Source organism: Dasypus novemcinctus, chromosome 7 (genome assembly GCF_030445035.2).
Source record: "Dasypus novemcinctus isolate mDasNov1 chromosome 7, mDasNov1.1.hap2, whole genome shotgun sequence".
Classification (NCBI taxonomy): domain Eukaryota; kingdom Metazoa; phylum Chordata; class Mammalia; order Cingulata; family Dasypodidae; genus Dasypus; species Dasypus novemcinctus.
In genome coordinates, this window is record NC_080679.1 from 1,190,334 (window position 1) to 1,217,987 (window position 27,654).

General features: G+C 47.8%; 1 protein-coding gene across 3 annotated transcripts in view; it reads left to right on the forward strand.

The window, feature by feature from the left end:
- Positions 1-27,654, forward strand: part of HDLBP (high density lipoprotein binding protein) — an 88,402-nt gene that overhangs the window by 35,430 nt on the left and 25,318 nt on the right. Inside the window, exons 1-5 of one of the 3 annotated variants that reach the window (XM_058299690.1) lie at positions 13,018-13,136; positions 17,205-17,269; positions 18,487-18,596; positions 20,506-20,663; positions 22,758-22,973. In XM_058299690.1, the coding sequence (XP_058155673.1) occupies positions 18,521-18,596; positions 20,506-20,663; positions 22,758-22,973 (450 nt within the window). In that variant the 5' untranslated portion in view covers positions 13,018-13,136; positions 17,205-17,269; positions 18,487-18,520. Of the gene's footprint in view, positions 1-13,017; positions 13,137-13,636; positions 13,730-17,204; positions 17,270-18,486; positions 18,597-20,505; positions 20,664-22,757; positions 22,974-27,654 lie in introns of those variants that run through there. The other 2 variants (XM_058299686.1, XM_058299689.2) reach the window with 2 other exon arrangements.

A 27,654-nucleotide genomic window follows, 5' to 3' on the forward strand; every position in this document is an offset into this window, starting at 1 on the left:
AATGCCAGATTTACTGAAAAAGCATGATATATATACTCAATAAGAGACTACTTTAGGCACAAAAATCCAGAGAGATTGAAAGTAAAAAGTTGGAAAAAGATATTCCATGCAGTCATACTAAGAGAGCCGGAGTTGCTATAATTTATCAGACAAAATAGATTTTAAGTCAGAAAAGATTAGAGGAGACAAAAAAGGACATTACATATTGATAAAAGGTTCAATCCAGAAAGACGATATTATAAACATCCGCACCTCACAACAGAACCCCAAAATAGATGAAGCAAAAATTGACAGAATCATGGAAAGGAACAGATCTACAGTAACAGCTGGAGACTCCAATACATAACTTTCAAAAGTGATAGAACAAGTAAACGGATCAGTAGGCAAAGAGAGGACTTGAACAATGAATGCAATGCTATTAGCCAGTTAGACCGAAAGGCCGTATGTAAAGCACTCCCTCAACACCAGCATTCTTCTCAAGTACATACGGAGTATTGTCCAGGACAGACCATATATTAGGCTACAAATCAAATCTCAATAAATTTTTAAATACTGAACTCATATAAAGTATCTTCTTGGACCACAGTGGAATAAAGCTAAACATCAATAACTGAAAGAACTGGGAAATTTACAAATATGTGGAAATTAAGCAACATGCTTTCAAACTATTGGTCAAAGAAGAAATCACAAGAAAAATTAGGAAATATCTTAAGTCAAACAAAAATGAGAATACAACATACCAAAACTTAAGAGATGCGGTGAAGAAATGACTCAGAGGGAAATTTATGTCTCTAAACACCTGTATTATAAAAGAAGAAAGATCACATATCATCAACCAAAGTTTATGCCTAAAGAAACTAGAACAGGAAGACTAAACCAACCCAAAGTTAGCAGAAGGAAGGAAATAGTTCAGATTGGAGGAGAGATTAATGAAATAGGGAATGGAAAAAACAGAACAAAACGTAGTTAGTTGTTTCTTCCTTTTAAAAGATCAATAAAATCAACAAAGCATTTAGCCAGACTAATAGAGAGCACACAAGTAACTAAAATCAGGAATGAAGTGAGTCTGTTATTACATGCTACAATGTGGATGAACCCTGAAGACATCATTTTGAATAAAATAAGGAAGAAAAAAAAGGACAAATATTGTATAAATTCTCTATACTTAGAATAAACAAATTTATAGAAACAAAGTATAATAGTGGTTACCAAGGGTGGGGGAGGAGGGATGGGGAATGAATGCTAAATGAGTATATGACTTGTGGTTTGGGGTGATGAAAATAGTCTGGAAAGAGTGGTAAAAGTTACATAGTATTATCAGTATACTTAATGTCAAAGAATTGCCTACTTAAAAAATAATGTTAGGGAAGCGGATGTGGCTCAAGTGACTGGGCTTCTCTCTACCATATGGGGGGACCCGGGTTCACCCATGGGGCCTCCTGGTGAAGGTGTGCCCTTAGGCGAGCCATGCAGCAAGATGATGACGCACCTAACAGAGAGATGAAAGGGAGAGTCAAGGCAAGGCTCAGCAGAAACCAGGAACTGAGGTGGCACAAGTGCTAGGGAGCCTCTCCATATCAGAGGTTCCCAGGATTGAATCCCGGTGCGTCCTAGAGAAGACAACGAGAAGAAAAGACCAAAAGAAAAACAGACGCAGAAGATCACACAGCAAATGGATACAGACAGCAAAAACAACAGGGCAGGGGGAGGGGGAGAAAAATTTTTATTGTTATATATGTTTTCCCCATTTAAAAGTAAAATTAAAAAAAAATGCTACAGTACATATATCTTTGGGGACATATACATGGACTACCTGTGAGAAATCTTCAGAGGTAGGAAATGTTAGTTTAAAGAGTATTCGCGTTTCTAATTCTACTACATAATCACATTGCTTTCCAAAGAGATCATACCAAGTATTATTATTCCTCCAACAACGTACTAGTTTTCCCATACTTTTTCTGATAGCCATCAAACTTTGTCTTTACCAAAATTGATAGGTGAAATATAGAATGTTATTCTACTTCCTGTTTGCATTTTCTTTTACTTTTTTTTTAAGATTTATTTTATTTCTCTCCCCTTCTCCCCGCCCCAGTTGTCTGTTCCCTGTGTCCATTTGCTGTGTGTTCTTTTTTCTTTGTCCGCTTCTGTTGTTGTCAGCGGCACGGGAATCTGTGTCTCTTTCTGTTGCATCATCCTGCCGCGTCTGCTCTCTGTGTGCGCGCCACCATTCCTGGGCAGGCTGCACTTTCTTTCGCGCTGGGTGGCTCTCCCCACAGGGTGCACCCCCTGCGTGTGGGACACCCCCACGTGGCACGACACTCCCTGCGCGCATCAGCACTGCACATGGGCCAGCTCCACACGGGTCAAGGAGGCCCAGGGTTTGAACTGCAGACCTCCCATGTGGCAGACAGACGCCCTATCCACTGGGCCAAGTCCGCTTCCCTCTTTTACTTTTTAATTAATTTTATTTTTAAAGAAGCTTTGGATTACATAAATGTTATATAAAATTTATAATGGGTTCCCATATGCCCCCTTCGCCCTCCCATACGTTCCCATATCAACAACATCCCTCATTAGTGGGTACATTTGTTACAGTTGATGAACACACTGAAGCATTGCTAACTAACCTGGATTACAGTTTACTTTAGAATTTACACTCTGTGCCACACAATTTGTAAGTTATGACAAAATATATAATGGCTTGTACCTGTCACTGCAGTGTCATGCAGGACAAATCCAATGCCCCAAAATGCCCCTATGTTATACCTATTCTTCCCTCTCCCATCCCTCAAAACCTCTGTGGCCACTGCCTTTATATCAATGATAAGAATTCTTCTATTGCTATTTTTTTAGTAGAATAATAATAAGTCTACTTTAGTCCATTGTTCATTCCCTAATCTTGAGGATTTGGGGATGGTGATTCCCACTCTGCTTCTAATTGAGAGGGGGCTTAGATCCCATGGGGCAGGTGGATGGAGCTATCTTGCTTGCAGTTGCAGACACTCTCTGTTCCTTGGGATGGGCATTGTCCATCATCATCATCTTAGTTGTCCTGGGTGAGTCCAATGAACTGGAGAGTAGGTGTTGTAACTGCTGAAAAGTCAGGGCTCAGCTGGCACATGGATGGATCAAAGATTTAAGTCTCTGGGACATATATTTATCTAGTGCTAATTATAAGTTAAAATAAAAGGGGCAGTAGAGCCATGTGTAGAGAAACCGATAAATGAGTCTAACGCTGTTACCCTGGGGATCGTGAATTCCAAAGTAAGGCCCACTGATAGGGTGCATTTTCTTTCAAACAAATTAAATATACGCTTCCTGCATTTCTGTGAGTCTATTCATATCTTTTTTTTTTTTTTAAGATTTATTTATTTATTTAATTCCTCCTCCTCCCCCGGTTGTCTCTTCTCTGTGTCTATTTGCTGCGTCTTGTTTCTTTGTCTGCTTCTGTTGTTGTCAGCGGCACGGGAAGTGTGGGCGGCGCCATTCCTGGGTAGGCTGCACTTTCTTTCACGCTGGGCGGCTCTCCTTACGGGGCGCACTCCTTGCGCGTGGGGCTCCCCTATGCAGGGGACACCCCTGTGTGGCACGGCACTCCTTGTGCACATCAGCACTGCGCATGGGCCAGCTCTACACGGGTCAAGGAGGCCCGGGGTTTGAACCGCGGACCTCCCATGTGGTAGACGGACACCCTAACCACTGGACCAAGTCCGTTTCCCTCTATTCATATCTTATGCCTATTTTTTTATAATAGTCTGTTAGAGTTCTTGGAAGAAGTATTATAAACTAAACTTGGTTTTCTCTTTCCCAGAACACTTCACTGGAGGCCACATGCCTTTGGGTGTTTGCAGGGAGGAGATATTTTCATGACCTCATGAGGACTTATTTTAAATTTTTCTTCCTTGTATCAGTTTATTAATTTTAAATGAGAGAATTATAATAAATTATTTGTTTTTTGCTTTTTGTTTTTCCTCTGAAGACCGTTATGTAAAGTTTTCTAATAAGAAAAAAAGTTTCCTGTCAGATTCCTTTTTGGCTGTAGTTTGGAAAATATGGTCACTTTTTAGTAGTTGCTATTCAATAGAAATATAATGTGAGCCACATAATCTTATTTTAAATTTTCTGGTAGACATCTTAATAAAAGGAAATAAGTGAATTTAATTTTAATAATAGTTTTAGATCAGTATATCCAAAACATCAATTCAATATGTAATCAATATAAAAATTATTGAGATGTTTAACATTATATTTTTTTACTAAGTTTTCAAAATCTGTTATATTTTAGATTTATAGCATAATATTTCAATTCAAAATAGCCTTATGTCAAATATCAGTATCCCATGTGGCCATAAGTTACCATATTGCTCAGTATAGTTCTGAGTAGTCTATTTCACTTACATGAAAATCCCATTAATTTACTCTTTTGAAACTAACATTTTCCCTAACCCTTTTTAAAATGAGTAAGATATATTCATCTGACACATGTTGATTTAGGCTCTGAGCTATTTAACACTATTCTTTACTCAACTGTATAATTGAGTATTCATAAAGTTAATGTAGTAGAGTACCATTTGGGGGAGCATGATATATTCATTTCGTGTAATTAAATGCTAAGATCCCCAAACAGTGATCCTTGATCTTTTTAACAACCTAGAAGGGGCCCAGTTTACGAATATAAGAGGGCTTTATTGGGTGCTCAGACAATTAACTAAGGTCATTCATCAGTCCCTGACCAGGAATCTGAGCTTGGGTGTCCTGCTGTGTTGATGTTTTTTATAGTCTCTTCTCACTCTCGGGCCTGTAGTGACCAAACATGTGTTTTTGTGTATTTCCACATTAAATGGAAGTACATGAATCTAAGAAATAATTCAGAGTAACAGTGTCATTGGAGGAGATACTAAGTTACCTTTTCTATCACTTCCTGAAAAGAAGCAAAACTGACATAATTAGCATGTGGGATATGAGGAAGGCAATGTACAGGAAAGCCTGGGCTGCAGTTTGCTCTTCTTGGTCTCAGCCTGTGTCCTGCTTGATTTGGGGGAAACAAAGGCTGATGAGTTGAATGTGCATATGGTAATAAAGACTATCCCTGAGCCGAAGAAAGGAATCCAGTTTTGATGTGTTCAGAATTAGGCTATGCTCTAAGTCAGCTTAAGTCTGACACTACAGTTTATACTAACAGCCAAGTAAAAGTAAGCTTCATCATAAAAGGGGTTTTCTTAGTATAGTTCCTCCACCAAGAGGGATGAAAGCTCATCTGCGTGTTCTTTTTGCCGAGCCTGGCCACCAGCCCAGCAGGAATGGGAGAGTGAGCAGCGCTAGAGGCCCCATCTCGGAGCACCAGCCTCCTGCTGTATGGTCTGGTTGGTGGCTGGCGAGGAGGAGGAGGAGGCCAGCTCCCAGTTTCGGGGATGTCCTCAGGCCCATGGCGCTTCTGACCCCCAGTCAGCATGGCTCCACCTCAGGAAGTTCCTATCAGGTAACTGGGCAGAAAGAGTGTTGGTAGCATAATTTGTGCACCCAGTTTATCCAGGTTTATGCATGGACAGTGAAGTGGTTAAAATTCTTGGCTGTGGCTACCTGTGCAAGGTGAATGTTCTCGTGCACATTTCCTTTGGCTCAGGTGGGAGAGCTTTGTCTGGGTACACATCGTACATGGGTGGTTCTCTCATGGGGCTTGATAGTCTGCCTGAGGAAGTAAGCACTTCCTTTTCCTCAGGTAGGTGGCTTATGTTCCCAGAGCCACTGATTTCCCAGGGCATGCCTCACCTGTGCTCAGGCCACCGGACCCTCTTTCCTGTGCCAGCGCTCTGCCTGCCCCATGCCCACCCCATCCTGTCCTTAGTACCATCACTGGGGTATCTTGACAGTCATATTTCTTATTCCTGGCCCTTGAACTTTGGTATAAATTTTAAAATCACCTTCTACAAGTTCCACTGGAAAAAAAACAACAAAAAAACCCTACAAAACTTTGGGGATTTAGGTTGCATTTCATCAGATTTCTATTTTATTTAGGGAGAATTGCAATCTTTACAATTAAGTCTTGCTATCCATTAACATGGACTTTCTCTGTTTATCTTTTATGTATTTTGATGCAGGTTTTTAAAATAATACTTCCCTAAATTATATACTTTTCTTATTAGATTTATTTCTAGGTATCTTTTCATTTTTGTAACTTATAAATGTTGTGATTATATCTTTTTTTTTTAATTAAAAAAAAAAGATTTCTTTCCCTTCCCTGTCCCCAGTTATCTGCTCTCTGTGCCCATTCGTTGTGTGTTCTTCTGTGTCCCCTTGCATTATCCGGCATCATTGGGAAACTGCGTCTCTCCTTCTTGCTGCGTCAGCTCTCTGTGTGCGGTGTCACTCCTGGGTGGGCTGTACTTTTTTTGTGCGCACTCCTTGCGCATGGGGCTCCCCTACGTGGGGGACACCTGTGTGGCACGGCACACCTTGCGCACCTCAGCACTGTGTGTGGGCTAGCTCACCACATGGATCAGGAGGCCCTGGGTTTGAACCCTGGACCTCCCATGTGGTAGGCAGACTCTATCCGTTGAGCCAAATCCGCTTCCCATAATTTTATCATTTTAATAGTTTGTTGCTGATGTTTTGAAACATAATTGATTTTTGTGTATTGATCTTGTTTTCAACAAATTTATTGAACTTTTTAATTAGTTCTAATAGTGTGTCCATAAATTTTCGAGGGTTTTCTACTTAGACAGTTGTATTGTCTGTGCATACTGGCAGTTCTGACTCTTCTAATCCTCTTTCTTTTGCTTGCCTCACTGCCCTGGGTGGGATTGCCAGCATAGGGTCTCACACCATGTCCTCTTCACGACCTGGATGTGATACTTCTGATGAGACACCCCAATCCAGATAGGGAAGTTTCCTGTCTTCCTGGTTTTTATCAGGAATGGTTCATTATATCAGGTACTTTATTTAAATCTTTTTTTTTTTAAAGATTTATTTTTATTTATTTCTCTCCCCTTCCTCCTGCCCCAGTTGTCTGTTCTCTGTGTCCATTTGCTGTGTGTTCTTCTTTGTCCGCTTCTGTTGTTATCGTCAGCAGCAGGGAATCTGTGCCTCGTTTTGTTGCATCATCTTGCTGCATCAGCTCTCCGTGTGTGCAGCGCCATCCTTGGGCAGGCTGCACTTTTCTTTCGTGCTGGGCGGCTCTCCTTACAGGGCGCACTCCTTGTACTTGGGGCTCCCCTGTGCGGGGGGCACCCCTGTGTGGCAGGGCACTCCTTGCGCGCATCAGCGCTGTGCATGGGTCAGCTTATCACACGGGTCAAGGAGGCCCAGGATTTGAACCGCGGACCTCCCATGTGGTAGATAGACGCCCTATCCATTGGGCCAAGTCTGCTTCACTATTTAAATCTTTTGAGATGATCAAGTCATTTCTGTTCCTGGTGCTGTTAATTTATCAAATTACTTTAATTTTCTAATTTGTAACTGCCTCACATTACTGAAATAGACTTGACTTTTTCATGATGTATTATTTATTTGTTTTACATTTCTGGATTCTGTTTGCTATGATTATTTTAGGCTTTTGCATCTAAGGACCAAGGTGAGGGTTATACATTCTCTAGCTTTCCCCTTTGCATTCCTAATACTGCCTATCGATTACGTTTTCTCTTTTAACTTTAATCGTTCTTGCCAGAAATCTGCCATCTTTTAAAAAGACTTTATCCTATTGCACATGTCTTTTATTTATCTTATTTCCTTCTATTTTAAATATGAGCCCATTTATTTACAAATGGATAATATATAGACGTAAATTAACACCAGAAGTCAGCAGTGTTTATCTTAGGGTGAAGTGTGAATTTCTTATTCCTTCTGTTTCCTTCCAACTTCTTCAGGCTTTTTCTCTTGTTTTTCTAACTTCAGAAAAGGATGTTTAGCATATTGCCAGTTTTCTCTCTTTACTAGTATGATGGTTTACTTGTCTCCAGGTAATACTCTAGCTTCATCCACAAGTTTGAATAGCTTTATTGATCAGTTCTAAATATTTTCAGATTTCTTCTTTTACCCACGAATTATTTAGGAGCAAGTTTTAAAATTTCTAGACTTTGTTTTTCTTTGAAACAAAAGACACAACTTTTAATTGTGTCATGGTCAGAATGTAATTGTTATGATTTTAATTCTTTGCTATTTGTTGATTTTTTTTTTTTTTTTCTAATTTCTCCCCCCACCTTCCATTGTCTGCTCCCTTTGTCTGCTTGTCTTCTCATTGGGCGGCTCCAGGAATCAATCCTGAGACCTTCCGGAGTGGAAGAGGCACAATCATTCTCTTGCACCACCTCAGCTCCCTGATCTGCTGCGTCTCTTATTCTCTCTCCTCTGTGTCTCTTTTTGTTGCATCATCTTGCTGCGCCAGCTCTACATGGGCCAGCACTCGTGCGCCGGGCAGCACTCCACGTGGGCCAGCTTGTCACATAGACCAGCACCCCACACGGGCCAGCTTGCCACACGGGCCAGCACTCCACACGGGCCAGCTCGCCCTCCTCAGGAGGCCTTGGGCATCGAACCCTGGACCTCCTGTGTGGTCCAATCATTTGAGCCACATCCGCTTCCTGACTTTCTTTTTATAATACCTTAGCTCCTGGCCAGTTTTTATAAATGTTCCATGTATGCTCGGAGAACCTTTTTTTTCTAATTAGCGTGCAAAGAATTACATACGGCTAATGTAGGTTTATTGTGTTGTTTGAATCTTCTATACGTTTTTAGTCTCCATAATCTGTTAATAAAAGATCTGGATCAGTCGCCCACTGTCATTTTGGAGATATTATCAATTTCTAGTATTCTGTTGACATTACATATTTTGTGGCTATGTTACTAGATAAATGTAGAATCAAAATTGTGTTTTTTAAAATTTTTTGTCCTTAAAATTGCTCCTTTTCCTGCATTGTTTTACCTGAAAATAATAGCCCAGCTCATATTTGGTTAGCATTTGCCGGGAATACTTTTCCATCCCTTTGTTTTCAACCCTTAAATCCTCATGGTTTAGCACTCTCTTCAATACCCTCTTTTTCAGTAATTGGTAATACAAAATAATATAACCAGTAAATAATAATGTATACTGCAATGAATATTTCTGCATCTACTACCCAATCCAAGATCTAGAACCTTGCCAGTGAATTTCATTTAAATGAGCATTTGGATTGAAAGTTAAAAACTGGTTCTGTTTTTATAGCTTACCTTGAAATGTTTATCGTTCCTTTTTTTTTTTAGATTTTTTTTTAAATTTTTATTTTTATTTCTCTCCCCCCGACCCCAGTTGTCTGTTCTCTGTGTCTATTTGCTGTGTCATCTTGTTTGTCCACTTCTCTTGTTGTCAGCGGCATGGGAATCTGTGTTTCTTTTTGTTGCGTCATCTTGTTGTGTCAGCTCTCCGTGTGGGTGGCGCCATTCCTGGGCAGGCTGCACTTTATTTCACGCTGGGCGACTCTCCTTGCAGGGCGCACTCCTTGCGCGTGGGGCTTCCATACGCGGGGTACACCCCTGGGTGGCATGGTACTCCTTGCGCGCATCAGCACTGCGCATGGGCCAGCTCCACACGGGTCAAGGAGGCCTGGGATTTGAACCGCGGACCTCCCATGTGGTAGGTGGAGGCCCTAACTACTGGGCCAAGTCCGCTTCCCTTATTGTTCCTTAATAGGGGCTGAATTAATTGCTCTAGCCTCTCCCCAGATAATTTAAGAATCTTAGGACATTGCAACTTCAGTCTCCTTCCACCTCATGTTATTGTTGCTTAGTGTATTACTTCTATCTTATATTTAATTTCCTCCCAGTTTTACTGTTATTAGTATATAGTGAACACTTGTTTCAGTTTACCTCACTTATTGGTTTCTTTGTCAGTATTCCTTCTTGTTGGTCTCTCTAGCTTTCATTTCCATCTTTCTGATAGGTGTTTTTGAGAGTAATTGCTTTGTCTCAGTGTGTCTTTATTTCCTTCTCACTCTTCAGTGAGATCAAGACTTCTCAGTTGACAGGTGTCACCTTCATCCCTGACAGGTGTTTCCCATTGCTCTCTGGTGTGTTGCCATTCAGGGGACTGCCTGGGTTTCACTGAGTACCTGTCTTTTCTCTCTACTCCTGTTAAGGTCTACTCTTGTTTTTGGTGTTGTTTTGGTGTGGATTAATCTAAATTATCCTGCTAGACTTCTCTTTTTTTTTTTTAAACTGGAGGGTTTTGTACATTTATATTATAGAATTTTCTTGGCTATTATTCCAGTATTTTTTCTCCATTCTTTGTATTTTCTTCTTTTAACACTTCTGCTAAGTATGTTGCACTTTCTCATCCTCTTAAGTCTGTTCTTAACCTCCTTTGTGTGTTCCACCTCTTGATTTTTAGTGTCACCTTTATGTCTGTTGTCTTTAATCCTTTTAAACTTTTTTTAGTCTCAATCTGATAGTTGTGTCATTTGAAGCTGCCTGGGCAAATGCGGTGGAGCCGGAAGCCCATGTGGAGCCACGTTGCTGGTTCTGGAGAGCATCGTGGCATCGCCCTGTGCCTGTGGGCTCTTTCTTTTTTCTTCTTGGACCTATCTTCTTTGGAGGGTGTTGTCCTTTTGGGGATCATGACTTTAAGTTGGGGGTCTCTGGCCTGACCTCTCATCTTGACCGGGCCCAGAGTTTTTCCCTTGTTCCTTTTTTTTTTTTTTTAAAGATTTTTTGTTTCTCTCCCCTTCCTTCCCCCCACCCCCAGTCTGCTCTCTGTGTCCATTTGCTGTGTGTTCTTCTGCATCCACTTGCATTATCCGGTGGCACTGGGAAACTGTGTCTCTTTTTTGTTGCGTCATCTTGCTCCATCAGCTCTCTGTGTGTGCGGCACCGCTCCTGGGTGGGCTGCGCTTTTTTCACGTGGGGTGGCTTTCCTTACCAGGTACACTGCTTGCATGTGGGGCTCCCCTACACAGAGGCGCCCCTGCCTGGCATAGCACTCATTGTGTGCAGCAGCACTGCGTGTGGGCCAGCTTACCACACGGGTCAGGAGGCCCTGGGGATTGAACCCTGGACCCTCCATATGGTAGACACACGCTCCATATGGTAGATGGATGCGCTAGCAGTTGAGTCATGTCTGCTTCCCTCCCTTGTTCCCTTGAGGGCTGAAAACCTAAATGTCACAGACTGAGAGTCACCTCTTGAGGCAGCCGTAGAGAATTCATGTTACCTGGCCTGAATGCTGTATGACACACATACACTAAAGCTTGCTGGAATGTAAAGTTGATTAGAACTATCAGCACAGAAGCATCCTGGGATGGTTTGTACCATAAATTTAACTTTTATTTTATAATGTCTTTTGATTTATGTTCTTTTATCCAGCTCTCTTTGGCTTCCTATGCACCAGTTCCTTGACAGTGGACCTGTTGACACTTAGGAATTCCCCACCTCCTTCTTCCCCCCCACCTCGTCCCTCTCTGGAGTGCTCAGCCCTCAAAACCAAGCAACCATCGAACTTGTCTGAGTTGCTGGTTCATTAATCCCCGTGGAAAGAATATCTAAGAACTACCGTAGTAAAACAGAAGGGGGTTGCTGAAGATTTCCTTGGTGCTTAGAGAGGCTGCTTAGATCTGAGAAGGTCCCACTTGCCCAGTTGCTACGATGGCCATTTTGAGCACAGCTCTGGTCGCATCTCCTCTTCTGCTGTAAGCAGGGGGTTTTCTCTGCCTTCAGTTCTTTCCCCTCATGATGCCATCTAGTGTGGGAGCATTCTGCTGGCCGTGTGCTGCTGGCCCCTGAACGTCTCCCCTGGCTTCCACACTTGCCTACACAGCCGCCCCCTCAACATCTCCACTTGGCTGTCCATGGGCATCGCAGTCTGCATGGCCCCATCTGAGCTCAAGACTATGCAGCACATTAGCCTTGCTGAGCTAGTTCTCCTTCAGTGTCCCCCTCTCAAGGAGGACTGCTCTGACCAGCCACTCCGGCCAGAAACTTCCATGTTATCCCTGCCTTCTTTCTGCCATGCCCACATCCCACCTGCTGCCTCCTGCTCTCGTAGGCCACCACCTTGTCTAGTGAAGAGCCGCAGTCGCCACCCCCCGCCCCCAGCTGTCTTCCACGTAGTGTCAATGTGTTGTGCTAAAAAAATACACCAGGCATGCCTTCTGCTGCTCGAAGCCCTCTACCAGCTTCCGTTATCACAAGGAGAACCCACATCACGGCTTCAGGTCCTGATGGCCTGGCCCTGCCTGGGCGTCCCGTCTTCAGCTCACCTGGTTTTTCTTCAGGCTCTGTCTTCGTTGGACGTCCCCTGGCTGCCCCTGGGATGGCGGGAGCTGCTGGTAGGAAGCTGCAGGGCCGTCTCTGCAGGTACCCCACACTTCCTACAGACTGCTTCTGCTTGCACGCCGCATCCTCAGGGTACAAATGGCATCTCTTCAACTTCCCCCTCTAACCCCGTGTCCTTAGAAAAGACAACAGAAGAGAGCCCTTAGTACCCAGCGGATGCAGAGCTGCTGTCATTCCCGTGCGCTCAAGCTCTTGGAGAGCAGGAGTGCTGCCGGGCGCCCTTCTCATCTCCAGCTTCGAAGGAGCCAGGGCAGGGATTGTTACGCCGAGGGGCAGAAGGCGCTCCACCGCGGGCTCCAGACTGCGGGGAACTGGGGCGTGCTCCCAGCTGGGACTTTTCATGAGGCCAAAACCCACCTGCCCTCTAGCCCCTGGAAATCTTTACGGGTTCGGGCCCGCAGTTAATCGTCTGGATTGTCCCTTGAGGCTTCTTTTTGGAGGGTTGGGGGGCAAAACATGGTTGCAGTTTTCGCTCCGCGCTGCCCGCATGGCTTAATCCCTGTTTTCTGGAGGTGATTAGTTCCCCACTGCCCGTGCCCAGCCCACCCCACGCGCCACCCCAGGAAAGTTGCCAGCGCCGTGATGGAGTCGGCCGGAACCCGGGGTGCTCGGGCCGGGGCCGGGGCCCTCCCGCGGGCGGCGGGGCGGTGCGCGGCCGGGCGCGGGGGCGCGGGGCGCGGGGCGCGGCGGGCGGGGCGCGGGGCGGGCGCCGGCCGGGCCGTCTGACGTGTCTCGGCGGGATTGGAGCCGCCGCCCTATATAGCAGCCGGGGCCGCGGCCGCCGCTCCTCGGCGCGTCCCGGTTGCTTCCGCGCGGCCAGCGAGCGGCCCGCGGGCGGAGTGAGTGCGGGGGCGGGGGCGCGCGTGCCCGCCCGGGCGGGGGGCGCTGGGCCGCGGGCCGCCCCGCGCGCGGGCCTTGGGCGCCCCCTCCCCGCCGGCCCCGGCCCGCCGGCGCCCGGGTGGGGGTGGGGGCAGGCACCGGCTACGTGTCACTACTGCGCATGGGCCGCGGCGCTGGCTCGCCAGAAGTGCGAGAAACTTTTCCCAACTCCCGCGGGCCCTCGGCGCCGGCCGGGCCGTGCGCGGCGCGGGGAGGGGGCGGCCTCCGGGCCACCCCGGGGCCGCAGCCCTGGTCCTCGCCTCCGGCCGAGGCGGTGGGGGAAGGGCGGGCGACCTGCGCCCAGGTGGTGACGTTCCTCGGCCCCCTCCCCCCAGGTGTCCTCCGCGCGGGGCGGGGGGCGGCTCCTGAGCTCTGCGTGCCAGGGGAAGCGCCTGCGGCCAGCGCTGCGGCCCCGCCCCGCCCGCAGGGTCAGGCGGCGTGCACCCCCGGCCGTTGGGGCCTGTCTGTCCGGCGACTGTCCGCCCAGGGCTCGTGGCGCCTGGGGTGCAGTGGGGCTGGGATTGCTCCTGGAAGGGGCGGCGGGGCCTCTCGAGTGAGTTGGAGAAGGACTTTCAGAATCGCCTCTGCGGTCTTTTCTCGTGGGGCACCCCCACCTGCTGCATTTCTTCGGGCAGCTGGTATAAGCGAATCGGACATGGGGGCTGGGGGCTATCTGGGTGCTTGAGCACGACTTGGATGTGCCCCAGGGTGAGCGGATGCAAAATGCATTACGGAAAAATACCGAATTTGGAGGAAAGGCTGGGAGAGGGAGTGGGTGCTGTGCCTTTAAGCCGGTCCCCGCCCCGCAGGCTCTCCGTGGCTGTGGGAGGGCCAGTGCTGAGGTGGCATCTGCGAGAGTTCCTCTATTGCAGAATGGATGCTGGCTTCCAGAACTTTGTTAAAATGGACAAATGCCTGCGTCCTGCTCACACGCAATCCAGGGTCGTTTTGTGGCTTGATGGCTTTTCTTAGATTTTAGTCTTGGATCTTTCAGTGGCTCCAGATTTTATTTTTTTATTCTGAAGCTTTGTTTGTGGGTCTTAAGAAATACTTAAAAAGTTTCCCCTGTAAGTTTGCTGTAGAGCTGAAAGTACACAGTTTTAATTTGGAAAGGCAAAACTGCTCTCTGTACCCAGTTCTGTCTAGTATTTAAAGCACTGAGGATTTTATCAGTTGTGGCTGAAATAAAATTCTTTCTGGAGTATTACCAATAATTAAATTCCCTTTGCAAAGACTTTTCCTTTTGAAGAGGTAATTGGCAGAACTTATCACAAGGGGATCAACTTAAGTACTTCCTTGTTCAGAAGCAAAGGCGCAGAATTCTCGTGTAAGAGGCTTTGTTATCATTGCATACTTGTTAGTACCGAATTTAAGTACCACAGTCTCCCACCTGTACTCCCTGCTGGATTTCTCCCTGGGGTGCGCCAGGTGGTCTTAGCGCCCACCTCTCTCTCTTCAGCTGCAGATCTGCTGGCTCTGTGGTTGTTGTGAGACGTGGCTTTTTCTGCTGTGGACACGTATGCTCTAAGAAGCAAAACTTTAAGTCCAGGTTGAGAATAGCCTGAGACCTGTTTCGGGTGCCATGTGTGGGCGTTGAGAGCAGCCGCGTGGGGCAGGGTCCGGGTCCAGGTCCATCTCAGGATCAGTGAAGGACAGAGGGCCTGCTCCAGGAAAGAAAGGGCCGGGGAGGGGAGTCCACCTGTTTCCCACCTGGAGGTTGTGGCCAGAGGGAAAGGCCGGCAGTGTTCTGATAGCTCCCTTGGTCAGAGGTGTGGCTCCTGCCCGTGGGTTACAGTGACAGCTAAGGTCCCCTTCAGTCGGGATTTGAACAATACTGTTCTCTAATAATACGTGTTAGATCAAGGTGGAATCAGAAGTGGCCTCTGACAGCTGGGCCTGCCCAAGGTCCCCTGCGAGTCCCTGGGAAGCCAGGAGTTGACAGGGCCCAGGCAGGGAGCACCCTGAGGGAGGGCACAGCTGCTGTTTTGAGGTCAGGGAGGCAGGAGGCAGCACTTACAGGCGGGAGCAGCTGGGGAGGGCAGCTTGGTACAGACACTTCGAGGGCTCTAGGCCGGCGGCACCTGGGCACCCAGTGGGAAGGGCTGGGTGTGGGTGGTCTTTGCCTTTAAGCAGGGAATGGCAGGTGCTTGTCATAACGGAAGCTGTAAAAACAGCTTCAAGTTGCTTAAAAAGAAGAAAACGTGGAAAAACCAACAACCTTGTGTGACGATAGCAGAACCCTCCGCCTGAGAATCCTGGACTGGGGACTCTGTCCTGTCAAGGTGGTCTGGAGTGTCCCCCTGCCCTCTGCTGGCTGCCTGCTCTGCCCAGCTCACCCTTGTCGGGTGCAATTGTCGGTCCAGGTTGTGTCGAGGCCCATTCTTGAGCCGTAGAAGGGCTGTTGGGATTCCTTTTTCTAGAATGTCTCTGAGCTGTCTCTGAAGAGACCTTCAGGGCTTCGTTGTGACGCCTGGTACAGAATGGCGTTAGTTTGTCGTCTCTCTGTGGCTTGGGATTCAGTAGGAGCGACGTGGCAGCGACTGCCCCTCATAGCCTTCTCTGGACGCTGTAGGCTTACCTAGTCCAAGGAAGCAGGTCGCAGGGCCGGGGGAAGTTTAGAGAGCAGAGTGGGCGACGGTGGGGTCATGTGGGTGAACCTGGCTTGGGGCTTGGAGATGGGGGTGCCACTTAGTTCTAAAGAATGGTGCTGGCTTGTAGGGGGCTGTGCCAGGTGGACCGTCAGCAGGGAGGAGCCCGAGGGGGCGGGGAGCTGGGACAGGGACTGAGTGGAGTGGGGCCCTGGTTGGCTGCATGCGGGCTGCGTGGTGCTGAGGCCCCCAGGAGCAGCAGCCTCTCCCACAGCCACAGGCCCAGTGCGTGGAAGCGCCACCATGGCCCTCCACTTGACTGAGAGGCTTCCTCTCTGCCCTGCCTTAATCTTGGAAAGTTGCAGATGAGAATTTGTTGAAGCTGCTCTTACACGTTCGGCTGGTTTGTTCCTGCCATGCCCCCTCTGCCGTGAACTCCTGTTTGCCGGGACTGGGGCTCAGGAGGGACTGGACCTGTACTACCTTCCCCATGTGACTCACGCCTTGCATTAGAATTTTTAGAAGCCCTCGGGACTGCACTTGCAGTCCTTGAGTGCCACCCGTCTGCATCCTCAGCTGAGGCCATTGGACACTTTGAGGTCCGTAATCTGCTGGAGCCCCCATATTCCCGCAAGCTCCGCGCCTGGCTCCTTGCGGGCTAGATTGTCGGGCGTTCCGTCCAGCCTTCCAGCCCTGGAGCCCAGCTGGTGCGCTGTGCACAGTGGCAGGGGGCTCCCCGCATGCCTGCATGACGCCCCGAGGCCTGTGGCCCACGCCCTCCTGCTGCACCGGGGAGTGCTCGTGCTCCCAGACCACCTGTCAGCTTCCTTCCAACCCTGTGATTCTCTGACCTGGTTTCTGAATCCCCAGAGGATTAAAAGGAACCAAAAGATTTTAATGAGGAAATAGCAAGAACTGAGTAAAGTATACCGAGAACTCTTAAGACAGTGGCTTTGGGTCACCCTAAAGAAGTCCAGAAGTGCCTGAGGTCCACATTCTGTCACCAGTTACAGCGCATTGCCACACATCTCTTCTGGTGAAAACCTTGCAGTCTAGAGGTTGAGTAGGTACTCTGAGGATTCTTTAATCATGCACATGAACAAACCTTCAGTTTTATGAAGAATTTAATTCAAAATGGCTAAAATTTAGAAGTTTTGGTATTTAATAAGGGACACCTCCCAGGAAACATTGTCCTTTGAAAGTTCTAGATGGTTCAGTTTTTATTGTAATTGGTTTTGTTTGAAGCTAATGGCTTAAGGGCAGCACTTGCACACACTTTTTTTGCTTAGAAACTTGCCTCAGTATCTGTGTTAGTAACCAAAATAGAAATCATATTTGGACCTTTTCTGGTTGGGCAGTAAAATGATCTGGGTTGTAAAATGCAGGTAATAACTTTTGTCTGGTTTTCCCCCTGTTCTTTCCCTTCCGGTCCTGCACTAGCAAAAGCTGGCAGGCTGACAGAGGCGGCCTCGGGACGGACCTCCTGGCTACCGACCACTTAGCTGGTAAGTGCAGGCGTCGTGTCTGGGGACCCCTGTTGTCTCTCAGGTGCATCCGTGTCCGGCCACCCCTAGCTTCAGCCGGAGTGAGCAGTCTTTAGGGGGTTCCTTCCCATGCACCCCTGCATCGTCTGACTGTTTTCAGTCTTTTTCTTAAATGTTAAATTAGGTTTAGTCAGGATTATCTGAACTTGGATCTTGCTTCTCCTTAGGAATGCAGAACTTAATTTTCTTGATCCTTGGGAGTGAAATTATGCAAAAACTCATTCTCCTTATTGTTTACTTAACTCCCTTAAAAAATTTTTTGCCAAGGTGGTACAAGTAAGATAATTTGGTATCGTAGTTGTGAAGAGAGTGTGTGTTCTTCCTGCTGAGGTAGCAGTAGTTCACCTGGAAGTACAGAAATGGGATCCAGGGGAGGGGGAAGCTAGCGCCTGGCCCGCGCTCACCTGTCCTCACACTTGTCCTCTGATGTGGAGAACGGGCTGTTTTCCACATCTGTGAGCCGTGGCCTTTGGGGCTCCTGGCCTGCAGCACTACCCGGGCCGCTGAGCACTGTAGGCCACTTGGGAGCAGGCCCTGGGGCGGCCTGCCAATGTCCCACAGCTGGGCCGCAGCCAAGGAGATGGCCAGAGTGCACGCGTGGCTGGCACGAAGCACCGTGGGCCGGCGCTGCCGCTCAGGAGCAGCCAGACCCAAACCCCGGTCGCCAGGGTGGTTCGTCGAGTGGACTCTGGACGCACTCCTTGAGAGACCGTTGGGTTGGCTTTTTCTAGTAATTAAGAATTTAGATTAATTCTTCTATGATCAGGAGATGTGTGAGAGAACAGACTAACAAAATAACTTGGACAGCTGTTAGTAGAGCCGGAGAGCCCTGAGCCCACGTCAGTGGGGCCGGTGGGTGGTAGGGGCTGGGGTGTCTGCCTCCCGTGAGCATCCTTGCCCTCCGCCTGCGGCCCAAGCCTGCGTCCTCAGCTACAGGCAGCTGTGAGGGGGAGTTAACCAGTTGACCCAAGACACTTTTTTTTTTTTGCATTTTTTCCCTTTTCATCACTTGGTGAGAATTTGGGTATCAGCTTATGTCATAGGTAGTAAGCGAGGAAAATGAAAAGGTATAATTTGTTGGTAAAAGATTCAAACTCAGTTGACAGTCTCTTAGATATTTGGCCATTGACTGTGTCTTTGACTTTTTTTCTTCTTTGATTTGTTCTTTCCTGCCTCAGTGCTTATCCGGATTGTGTAGGTGTGAGACCAACAATGAGCTCCGTCGCAGTTTTGACCCAGGAGAGCTTTGCCGAACATCGAAGTGGGCTGGTTCCGCAGCAGATCAAAGGTGATCGCCCTTTATGCATCCTACCTGCTAGCTTAACGCACGCCCCCTGGACCCTGCTGCCTTTCTGGCATTGCTGTTTGGCCCCTCATTGTTGGGGGGCCCCCCCTGCCTGGCATATACCCTGTTCTGCTGCCAGATGTGAAGAGTGGACATGACTAGAAGGGACGGAAGACTCTGGATACAGGACGATTTGAAATGGAGAGTTTTTTCAAACACTAGTGAGTTTGGTAGTTAATAGGATCCCTGTTCAAAATTGCTGTTTGCCTGTCGTGTTGAGCTAAAACCTGGGCTGCAAAGCATCCTGGAGCCCTGCCAGACACCCACCTCGAGGACGCGGGCCAGGCTTTGGCTCTGAGCCCTCCAGTGCAGCCGCATGACAGCAAGCAGTACTGCCCAGTGGAAGCAGAGTATGAGTCACGCGTGAGTGAGAATTCTCTAGTGCCATGCTAAGTGAAAAGAACAGGTGAAATGCGTTGTAGTGTGTTTTATTTCACCCAATATATTTATAAATATAATCATTTTAAAAATTAACGTAAAAAATCTGAAATCCTTGATTTATGTTTACATTTTGTAAAATTTATAGTTGAAGGAGTACATTTACATGTCCAGATGTTCCACACAGTCTTAAAAGTTTTTCAGTAACTGAATCAAGTGTCAGTTCTTAAGTAGAATGAAAATTCCAGCTCCTGTCAACAGGGACCACATCTCAGGTGCTACCACCTGTAGCCAGCGGGTCCCTCGTTGGGCGGGGCTGACTAGACCCTGCTCCTCACTTGGGTTCTCTCTGCTCAAGGGCTGTGACCCTTCGGCCTAATCCAGTAGTCCCTTTCCACTCCTCGACAGGAAAGTGGGGCGCTGAAAGCCAAAGCTGCCCTCTGGCACTGCCACTCATTTGGCGGCATCCTTGGGTCGCACGGCCAGGAAGTGGTGGAACCCAGAGTTGGACACAGGCCTTTTTGAGCACTCTTGTTCACCTGCTTGGCCCTGGGACTCAGTCACAGCCCCTGCTTTTCATGGAGCTCATGGTTTAAAGGGACAAAACTTGAAAGACTAGGGCACTGGGGAGGAGAGGGTGAGAGTGGTTGGTGATGAAGGAGCCAGACTTCCCCTGGCCCTGCTGCCTGCCGCAGGGGGAGGGGAGGCCAGTCTCGCCTGGGGCTTGCCTCCGAGGCGTGCACGCAGTGCTGCTTCACTGTGCACGTCTGAGGGCCTGCTCTTGGCCAGGCACTGTCGCAGCTGTGATTTTTTTCAGTATCTTTGTAGAAGGAAGAGTCTTGAGGGCTTGAAAATCTGTGACAAGGCCTGACTTTAAGAGTTCACCTATTGGGGGAGGAAATAGATTATCTTCACCAATAGTTTGTGTGGGGTGGGGGGACTTAGAGCAGGGTGAGGGATTCTCAGGAGGGCCAGGGGTGCGGCCTCCCCTCCACTTTGCACGCTGCCATTCTGGGTTACACGCCCCTCCCTTGGCACTGGGCCTCGGCTCACACAGGGCGACAGTGGGGCCCGGTGACCACCGAGAGCCCCTCCTGTTCTGAGGTCCTGTGGCCTTTCCCATGAGTCTGCGTGGGGGTGGGATGCGAGAGTCGTCACTTCCTGTCGCCGTCTCTTTTCATGGCATTAAAACCCTCAAAGCATTGTTTGTTGTTGTTTTTCCTACTTGGTGTTTGGGTTTGTTACACAAATGTTTTATGTCATGTATGACATCAGGCCTTGTGTGGCCCATCTGTGGTAGGGATGTTAGTGATCATGGTTTACAAGTTTTGCTCTATTACTGGATCCATTTTTTTCATCCTGGTGTTCTGTGTTCCTTTGCATCCATAGAAGTTTTTTATTGTTTTTGTTTGTTTGTTTTTTAGCAAATGCTGAAAAACGTGTGCTTCCTATTAATGTGTTGACCTTGTTCCAGTTGCTACCTTAAATTCAGAAGAGGAGAGCGACCCTCCAACCTATAAGGATGCCTTCCCACCACTCCCTGAGAAAGCGGCTTGCTTGGAAAACACGCAGGAGCCTGCTGGAGCCTGGAGTAACAAGATCCGGCCCATCAAGGCTTCCGTCATCACTCAGGTGGTTCTTTTTTTTTTTTTTTTTTTTTTTTTTTTTTACCTTTTTTTTTAAATATTTATTTATTATTATTATTTTTAATTACATTAAAAAATATATATGAGGTCCCATTCAACCCCACCGCCCCCGCCCCCCACTCCCCCCACAGCAACACTCTCTCCCATCATCGTGATACATCCATTGCACCTGGTAAGTTCATCTCTGAGCATCACTGCACCCCATAGTCAATGGTCCACATCATAGCCCAGACTCTCTCACGTTCCATCCAGTGGGCCCTGGGGGGATCTACAGTGTCCCGTAATTGTCCGTGAAGCACTATCCAGGACAACTCCACGTCCCGGAAACGCCTCCACATCTCATCTCTTCCTCCCGTTCCCCACACCCAGCAGCCCCCATGGCTACCGTTCCCACACCCATTCCACATTTTCTCTGTGGACATTGGATTGGTTGTGTCCATTGCACACCTATGTCAAGTGAGGGCTTAGATTGCACATGGGTACTGGATGCACTCTTCCCGCTTCTAGTTGTAGACACTCTAGGCTCCATGTTGTGGTGGTTGACCTTCTTCAACTCCATGTTAGCTGAGTGGAGTAAGTCCAGTAAGTCAAAGTGTAGGAACTGAAGTCTGTTGAGGCTCTGGGCCTGGGTGTCATATTATCAGTCCAGAGATTCAAATCCCCTACATATATCCTAAACCCAGCACCAACTACAATTCCAATAAAGTAGCATGCAAGTCTTGTGAAAAGAGATCCCCTCTGAGTCCATTTCCATCACGCAGAAACACCAGCTCCAAAGAAGGGCCATCTGTCATGGCAGTGAACCCCTTCTGCCATGACCATAGAACCCGTGGGTCTCTTTATCCCTCAAAAGAACCAATACCTGGGGTTGTATCTACCTTATCTACTCAGGTGGTTCTTGACTCCTCCTGGACCTGGTCCTCCCCCTTGGAGTAAAAGTCTGGTGGGAGTTCTTTTGAGTAGTCAAAAGTGAACCATAGGAAATGGGAAATGCTGGGGGTATAAAGGGGCAAGGCCGCACTGGCCCGGCATCCTGTCCTGTGCATTTCAGTTCTCCTGGAAGCTCCTCAGGAGCGCAGCTTTACTCTTGGTCATTGCACTCCCTGGCTCCCAGGAGGAGGGCTGGCATGTCATAGGGTCTTAGACACTGGCTGTCAAACTGATGGGTCCCCCTTGTTTTTTGCTCACTCCAATTTGGTCATCATTCCCAACTCCCGAAACTCCTCGTCTCCAACCTCTCACCCTACTTGTGACATTCTTCTATTTTGGCTTCCAGAACACTAGTTTCTTGGTTTTCTTTCAACTCCACTAGCCCTTCTCTCTGCCATCTGAATCTGAGAAAGTTAGCAGCCTTGAAGCTTCGCCTTTGGCCCTCTCTTTTTGCATCCTCTATCTGAGTGATCTCATGGGGGGCCATGGTGGGAAGTCCACTTCCCTGCGCTCTAGACTCCTGGCAGACTGCATCCTTGATGTTTTCCTTTTAGTGTCAGTGAGTGTTTTACGCCCATCGGAGATGATGCTCTTGTGTCTCCTCAAGTCTTCTAGTCTTGTTAAATGCCCACTTTCTCCTTCATACCCTTCCTGATTCCCTTGCTTCCAGCCTTGCCCTCCTTGGTCCATTATCCAGAAAGCTGCACAACCCTGAGCATAAAGCAGATTAGGTCCTTCTGCTTAACCATTTTTGGACTTCTTGTTTCACATAGACTTCTCCTCCCAGGTGCAGGCTGGACTGGGTGGGCTGGCTCCTGTGTATTCCTCCCTGTGCTTGCTAGAGGCCCCCATGCCTGCCTCTCTTTGTGGGACCCACCAGGTGCATGCGCTGCTTTGGAATGCCCCTGCCCCTGCCCTCGGCCTCCCTCTGCCCACTTCCACCTGCTTTGTCCCTTCCGCATCGCTCTGCTTGCTGACGCCATGCTGTAGGGTGTGGGTTTCTTCTGCACTGGAACGTCAGCCTCCTCTACCTGCTTTGTCCCACGGCTCTGCCGTGTTGGGTGGGAGATGCTGAGGGAGTGAAGACATTTCCCCCTCCATCTCCCTGGACCTCCTAATGCTCCCTTTCTGTGATCTTTTCTGAGCACAGGTGTTCCACGTGCCCCTGGAGGAGAGAAAATACAAGGACATGAACCAGTTTGGGGAAGGCGAACAGGCGAAAATCTGCCTGGAGATCATGCAGAGGACTGGCGCACACCTGGAGCTGTCCCTTGCCAAGGACCAGGGGCTGTCCATCATGGTCTCGGGGAAGCTGGACGCGGTCATGAAGGCTCGGAAGGACATTGTCGCTCGATTACAGACTCAGGTGGGCGTCCCGGGCCCCGTGCAGGGCTGTGCCGCGGGTGCTCCCACTCGGGCTCCTGGCGCCAGTGGGCTTGCCACTTGTTTGGAGGCAGAAGAGCAACAGTGGGAGCCTCCTTGCGTTTTCATTGAAAACCCGCTAAATCAGGAGCTTGGAACACCTACCATTTTTCCTGTCTGATTGAATGAATTGAAAATTAAAGGCTTATCCCAGAGCTTGAGACCCTGCAGTGAAATTGGCCTTGCTGTAGGTGATGTAGGCACATGGATCGCATGCATCAGTGGTCCCCAGTGTTTGGCATGAGAATTAGCTAGCTTATTTTTAAATTTTTAAATTTTTATTTTTGAGGACCTGGGGCTGAGGATTGAACCTGGGACCTTGTATGTGGGAAGCTGGTGCTTAACCACTTGAACTACATCCACTCCCCCTTGTTTGTTTGTTTTTAGGCCAGTAAACAGAATTTATTTGGGAAATGGGAGAAAGAAAAGAGCTTGCTGAGAAATGGGAGAGAAAGACACAAATACACATTAAGATTTGATGCAATCTCCTCTAGGCAGTGAGAGCCCCTTCATTTATTTTTGTTTTAAGATTTATTTTACTTGTTTTTCGGCCCCCCCCTCCCCCGTTGTCTGCTCTCTTGTGTCCATTTGCTGTGTGTTCTTCTGTGTCTGCTTTTGGCAGCACCGGGAACCTGTGTCTCTCTTTGTTGCGTCATCTTGCCACGTCAGCTCTCCATGTGTGCAGCACCACTCCTGGGTGGGCTGCATTTTTTTTGCACATGGGGCTCCCCTGTGTGGCATGACATGCCTTGCAGCACTGCACATGGGTTGAACCCTGGACCTCCTATATGGTAGGCGGATGCTCTGTCAGTTGAGCCACATCTGCTTCCCCCCTCATTTGTTTTTAAATGCAAGTGTCCAGGGCCCCAACCTTGTTGAAATTAGTTCAGATATTTGTTTACTTTAAACCAGTTCCCTAGTCCTTAGAAGTCTGATCCCAGTGCTTGGACTCTATTTGGGAACCATAGCAATAATTAAGTAAATCTGATTCATTTCTCCCTTTCTAAATGGCAAGATATTTGGAGAAACTTACTAAAATGTAATGTAACAGCTCTGCCGGCAAATGTGTTTGGGCAGAAGGGAGGTCCTGCCTGCGGACCGTTGGGTGTGTGTGCTTGTGTGGAAGCCCTAGACGAGAGGGCCTGATCCCAGAGAGGCCACAGGCAGGGGACAGGGCTCAAGGGCGGCTGCCCGGGGTAAGATTAGCCCAGCGCCACTTCTTTAAAATCAGCACCCTGGCCAGTGTCATGGGATTCAAACAGTTGTCAGAGCATCTGCTTTGTTGTGGGTGCCCTGTGGGGGGTCGTTTCTGGGACTCTGCATAACATGTAAAGGCATTTGTCCCTGACCTGCTCCCCTCCCTCTACCCTGGATCATTTTAAAGCATATCCAGGGCATGTGTTGCTCCTGGTAATACTTCAGTGTATCCTTCCCCCCTTTTAAACATAACCATTGTGCCATTAACTCATTTAATAATATTAATAGTAATTAATTTCCACTATAACTCAACCATCTCCGTTCAGACTCCCCTCATTATCGCAGGTGTCTTTTCCAGTTTATTCAAATCAGTATACAAACAAGATCTACAAGTTGCATTTGGTTGTAGAGCTCGTTGTCTTCAACACTTAATGCCATTGAGTTGCTGGGATTACAGGAGCATTTGGCTTGTTCAGCTGTTCATCATTACTTCATGTAAACAGGCGGTTAGATCTCCTGGCTTAATTACCCCCATGTTCAGTTTATGTGGAGGAAGACTCTGTAGATGGTGCTGTGTAGTTGGTATTACATCTGCTTATTGAGTTGTCCTGATTCTGAGATTGATCAGTAGATTCAGGTGTTTTGTTTTTTGGGTTTTTTTAAAAAGATTTATTTATTTCTCTCCCCTTCTTCCCCCACCCCCCCTCCCCGCCCCGAGTTGTCTGCTCCCTGTGTCCATTCACTGTGTGTTTTGTGACCGCTTCTATCCTTATCTGTGGCACTGGGAATCTGTGTGTTTTTTTTGTTGCATTATCTTGCTGCATCAGGTCTCCGTGTGTGCAGTGCCACTCCTGGGCAGGCTGCATTTTCTTTCGCACTGGGCGGCTATCCTTACAGGATGCACTCCTTGCTCATGGGGCTCCCCTATGCGGGGGTCACTCCTGCGTGGCACGGCACTCCTTGCGCACATCAGCACTGCGCATGGGCCAGCTCCACACGGGTCAGGAGGCCCTGGGTTTGAACCGCGGACCTCCCATGTGGTAGGCGGACACCCTATCCTTTGGGCCAAGTCCCTTCCCTCAGGTGTTTTTTAACCTTAACCTGTCCATTATAAAGTTCTTTGCCAATTAACTTTTACTTAATGGTTTTGTAAATCCATTGGTGGTCATTGCCTAAGTTAATTGGGAGTTGCAAATAATGATTTTCCAATTTTGTCAAACTTCTACCTGTCTGATATTTTTTCTAAAGACTTTTCTTCCTTGACAATTCATACAAGAAGTGCAGGATAAAATCATTGATCCTTTTTCCCCTTAATCGATTTTTAGGTTAGTTGGTACCCTTCAGTGGTGGGTGTACTTATTTCCTTAGTGAAAAATTTTGATTCCTAATGATAGTCCTATAATGAATTGCTTTATTTTATAATAGCTCTATAACAGTTTGAGAATAATTCTAGCACTACCACTAAGACCACAAAGTGCATGGTAGCATTTCTTTTCTTTAAAATACTATCAATGTAGCATTGTATTTTTTTTTTAAGATTTATTTATTTATTTACTACTCTCCCTTTCTCCCCCCCCCACCCCGGTTGTCTGTTCTCTGTGTCTGTTTTTGCCACGTCTTCTTCTTTGTCTGCTTCTGTTGTTGTCAGCGGCATGGGAATCTGTGTTTCTTTTTATTGCGTCATCTTGTTTTGCGTCAGCTCTCTGTGTGTATGGCACCATTCCTGGGCAGGGTGCACTTTCTTTCACGCTGGGCGGCTCTCCTTACGGGGCGCACTCCTTGCGCGTGGGGCTCCCCTACGCGGGGACACCTCTGTGTGGCACGGCACTCCTTGCGCGCATCAGCACTGCACTTGGGCCAGCTCCACACGGGTCAAGGAGGCCCGGGGTTTGAACCGCGGACCTCCCATGTGGTAGACGGATGCCCTAACCAGTGCACCAAGTCCACCGCCCCAGCATTGTATTTTAAGGTCACTTCAAGTCATTCTTTCCTGTTTGGGTTATGCTGTCATCTTGATATATAGTTAGGTTCATTTGCTTCAGTTGCTTTTCCATTTTTTCACATTACTTTAACATTAACGTGACTGCAAGGTCAAGAATGCTTAAGAAGGCATCCTCAGAGAAGCCTCCCGCATTGTCCCCCGTTCCCTCCCTCCTGTGGATGACCAGTTAGCCTTGTGTTGAACCCTGTGACCCTCCTGTCACAATAAAAATCTTGCTTGTGCCGCTGCCTGTCTTGTCCCATTTGTCTCGGGATAGATCCCTAGAAGGGAGATGGCGGGTCAAAGGCCAGTCGGCTGTGTGAATTTGCTGCATGGAACCAAGTTTCCCTCCCTCAGGAGTTGTGCTGCTTTGCACTCCCTTCAAGAGCCTGCTTCCCCGTCGCCCTGCGGGACTCCTCACGTGCCTGGGTTCCCCTCCCAAGGGTAGCCAAGACTTGCGTTTTTCTGATGAGCGGGGTTGAGCGTCTCTTCACCAGGGTCGTTTGCAGTTCTTCCTGTGAACTCGCTCGTTACAGCTTTTGCCCATGTTTCTTTCAGCTCATTCACCTTGCTCAGTTTTTCAGTGCTCACTATATTAGAACTACTAAAAACCTGCTGTCAGTAATGTAAATTGCAAATAATTTCAATGAGTTTGTCGTTTGGTTTTTGATCTTGCTCATGGCCTGTGTTGCTATATGAAAGTTTTATTCCTATGTAATCAAATTTGTCAATCTTTTAAACTTGCGTCATTGTAAGGAAGGTTTTTTCGCTTCGAGATGGTAAGATTTATCCGTCGTCTGCACTTGAAGAAGGGTGTTCTTACAGTTCTCTTCTGCCCTCTGGAATTTACTGTGAATGGTATGGGGAAGTTCCAATTTCATCTTTTCTACATAGCTATCCATTTTTTCTTTTTTTAAAAGATTTATTTTATTTATTTCTCTCACCTTCCCCCCACCCCCTTTTTTCTGCGCTCTGCGTCCATTTGCTGTGTTCTTCTGTGTCTGCTTGCATTCTTGGCAGCATCAGGAATCTTTGTCTCTTTTTATTGCGTCACCTCTCCGTGTGTGCAGTGCCACCACTCGTGGGTGGACTGTGCTTTTTTTTGCACGGGGCAGCTCAGTGCGGGGTGCATTCCTTGCACGTGGGGCTCCCCTACACAGGGGACAACCCTGTGTGGTATGGCACTCTTTGTGCACATCAGCACTGTGCATGGGACAGCTTATCACAAAGGCCCGGAGGCCCTGGATTTGAACCCTGGACCTCCCATATGGTAGGTGGATGCTCTATCAGTTGAGCCACTTCTGCTTCCCTATAGCTATTGATTTTAACACCATCTTTAAAAGACGGTATTTGAAGGTGCAGTGATTTGAGGTGCCACTTTCATCACGTACTGCATTTTCATACTAACTTGGGTCTGTTTCTGGGTTTTCTGACCCAGTGGGCTGCC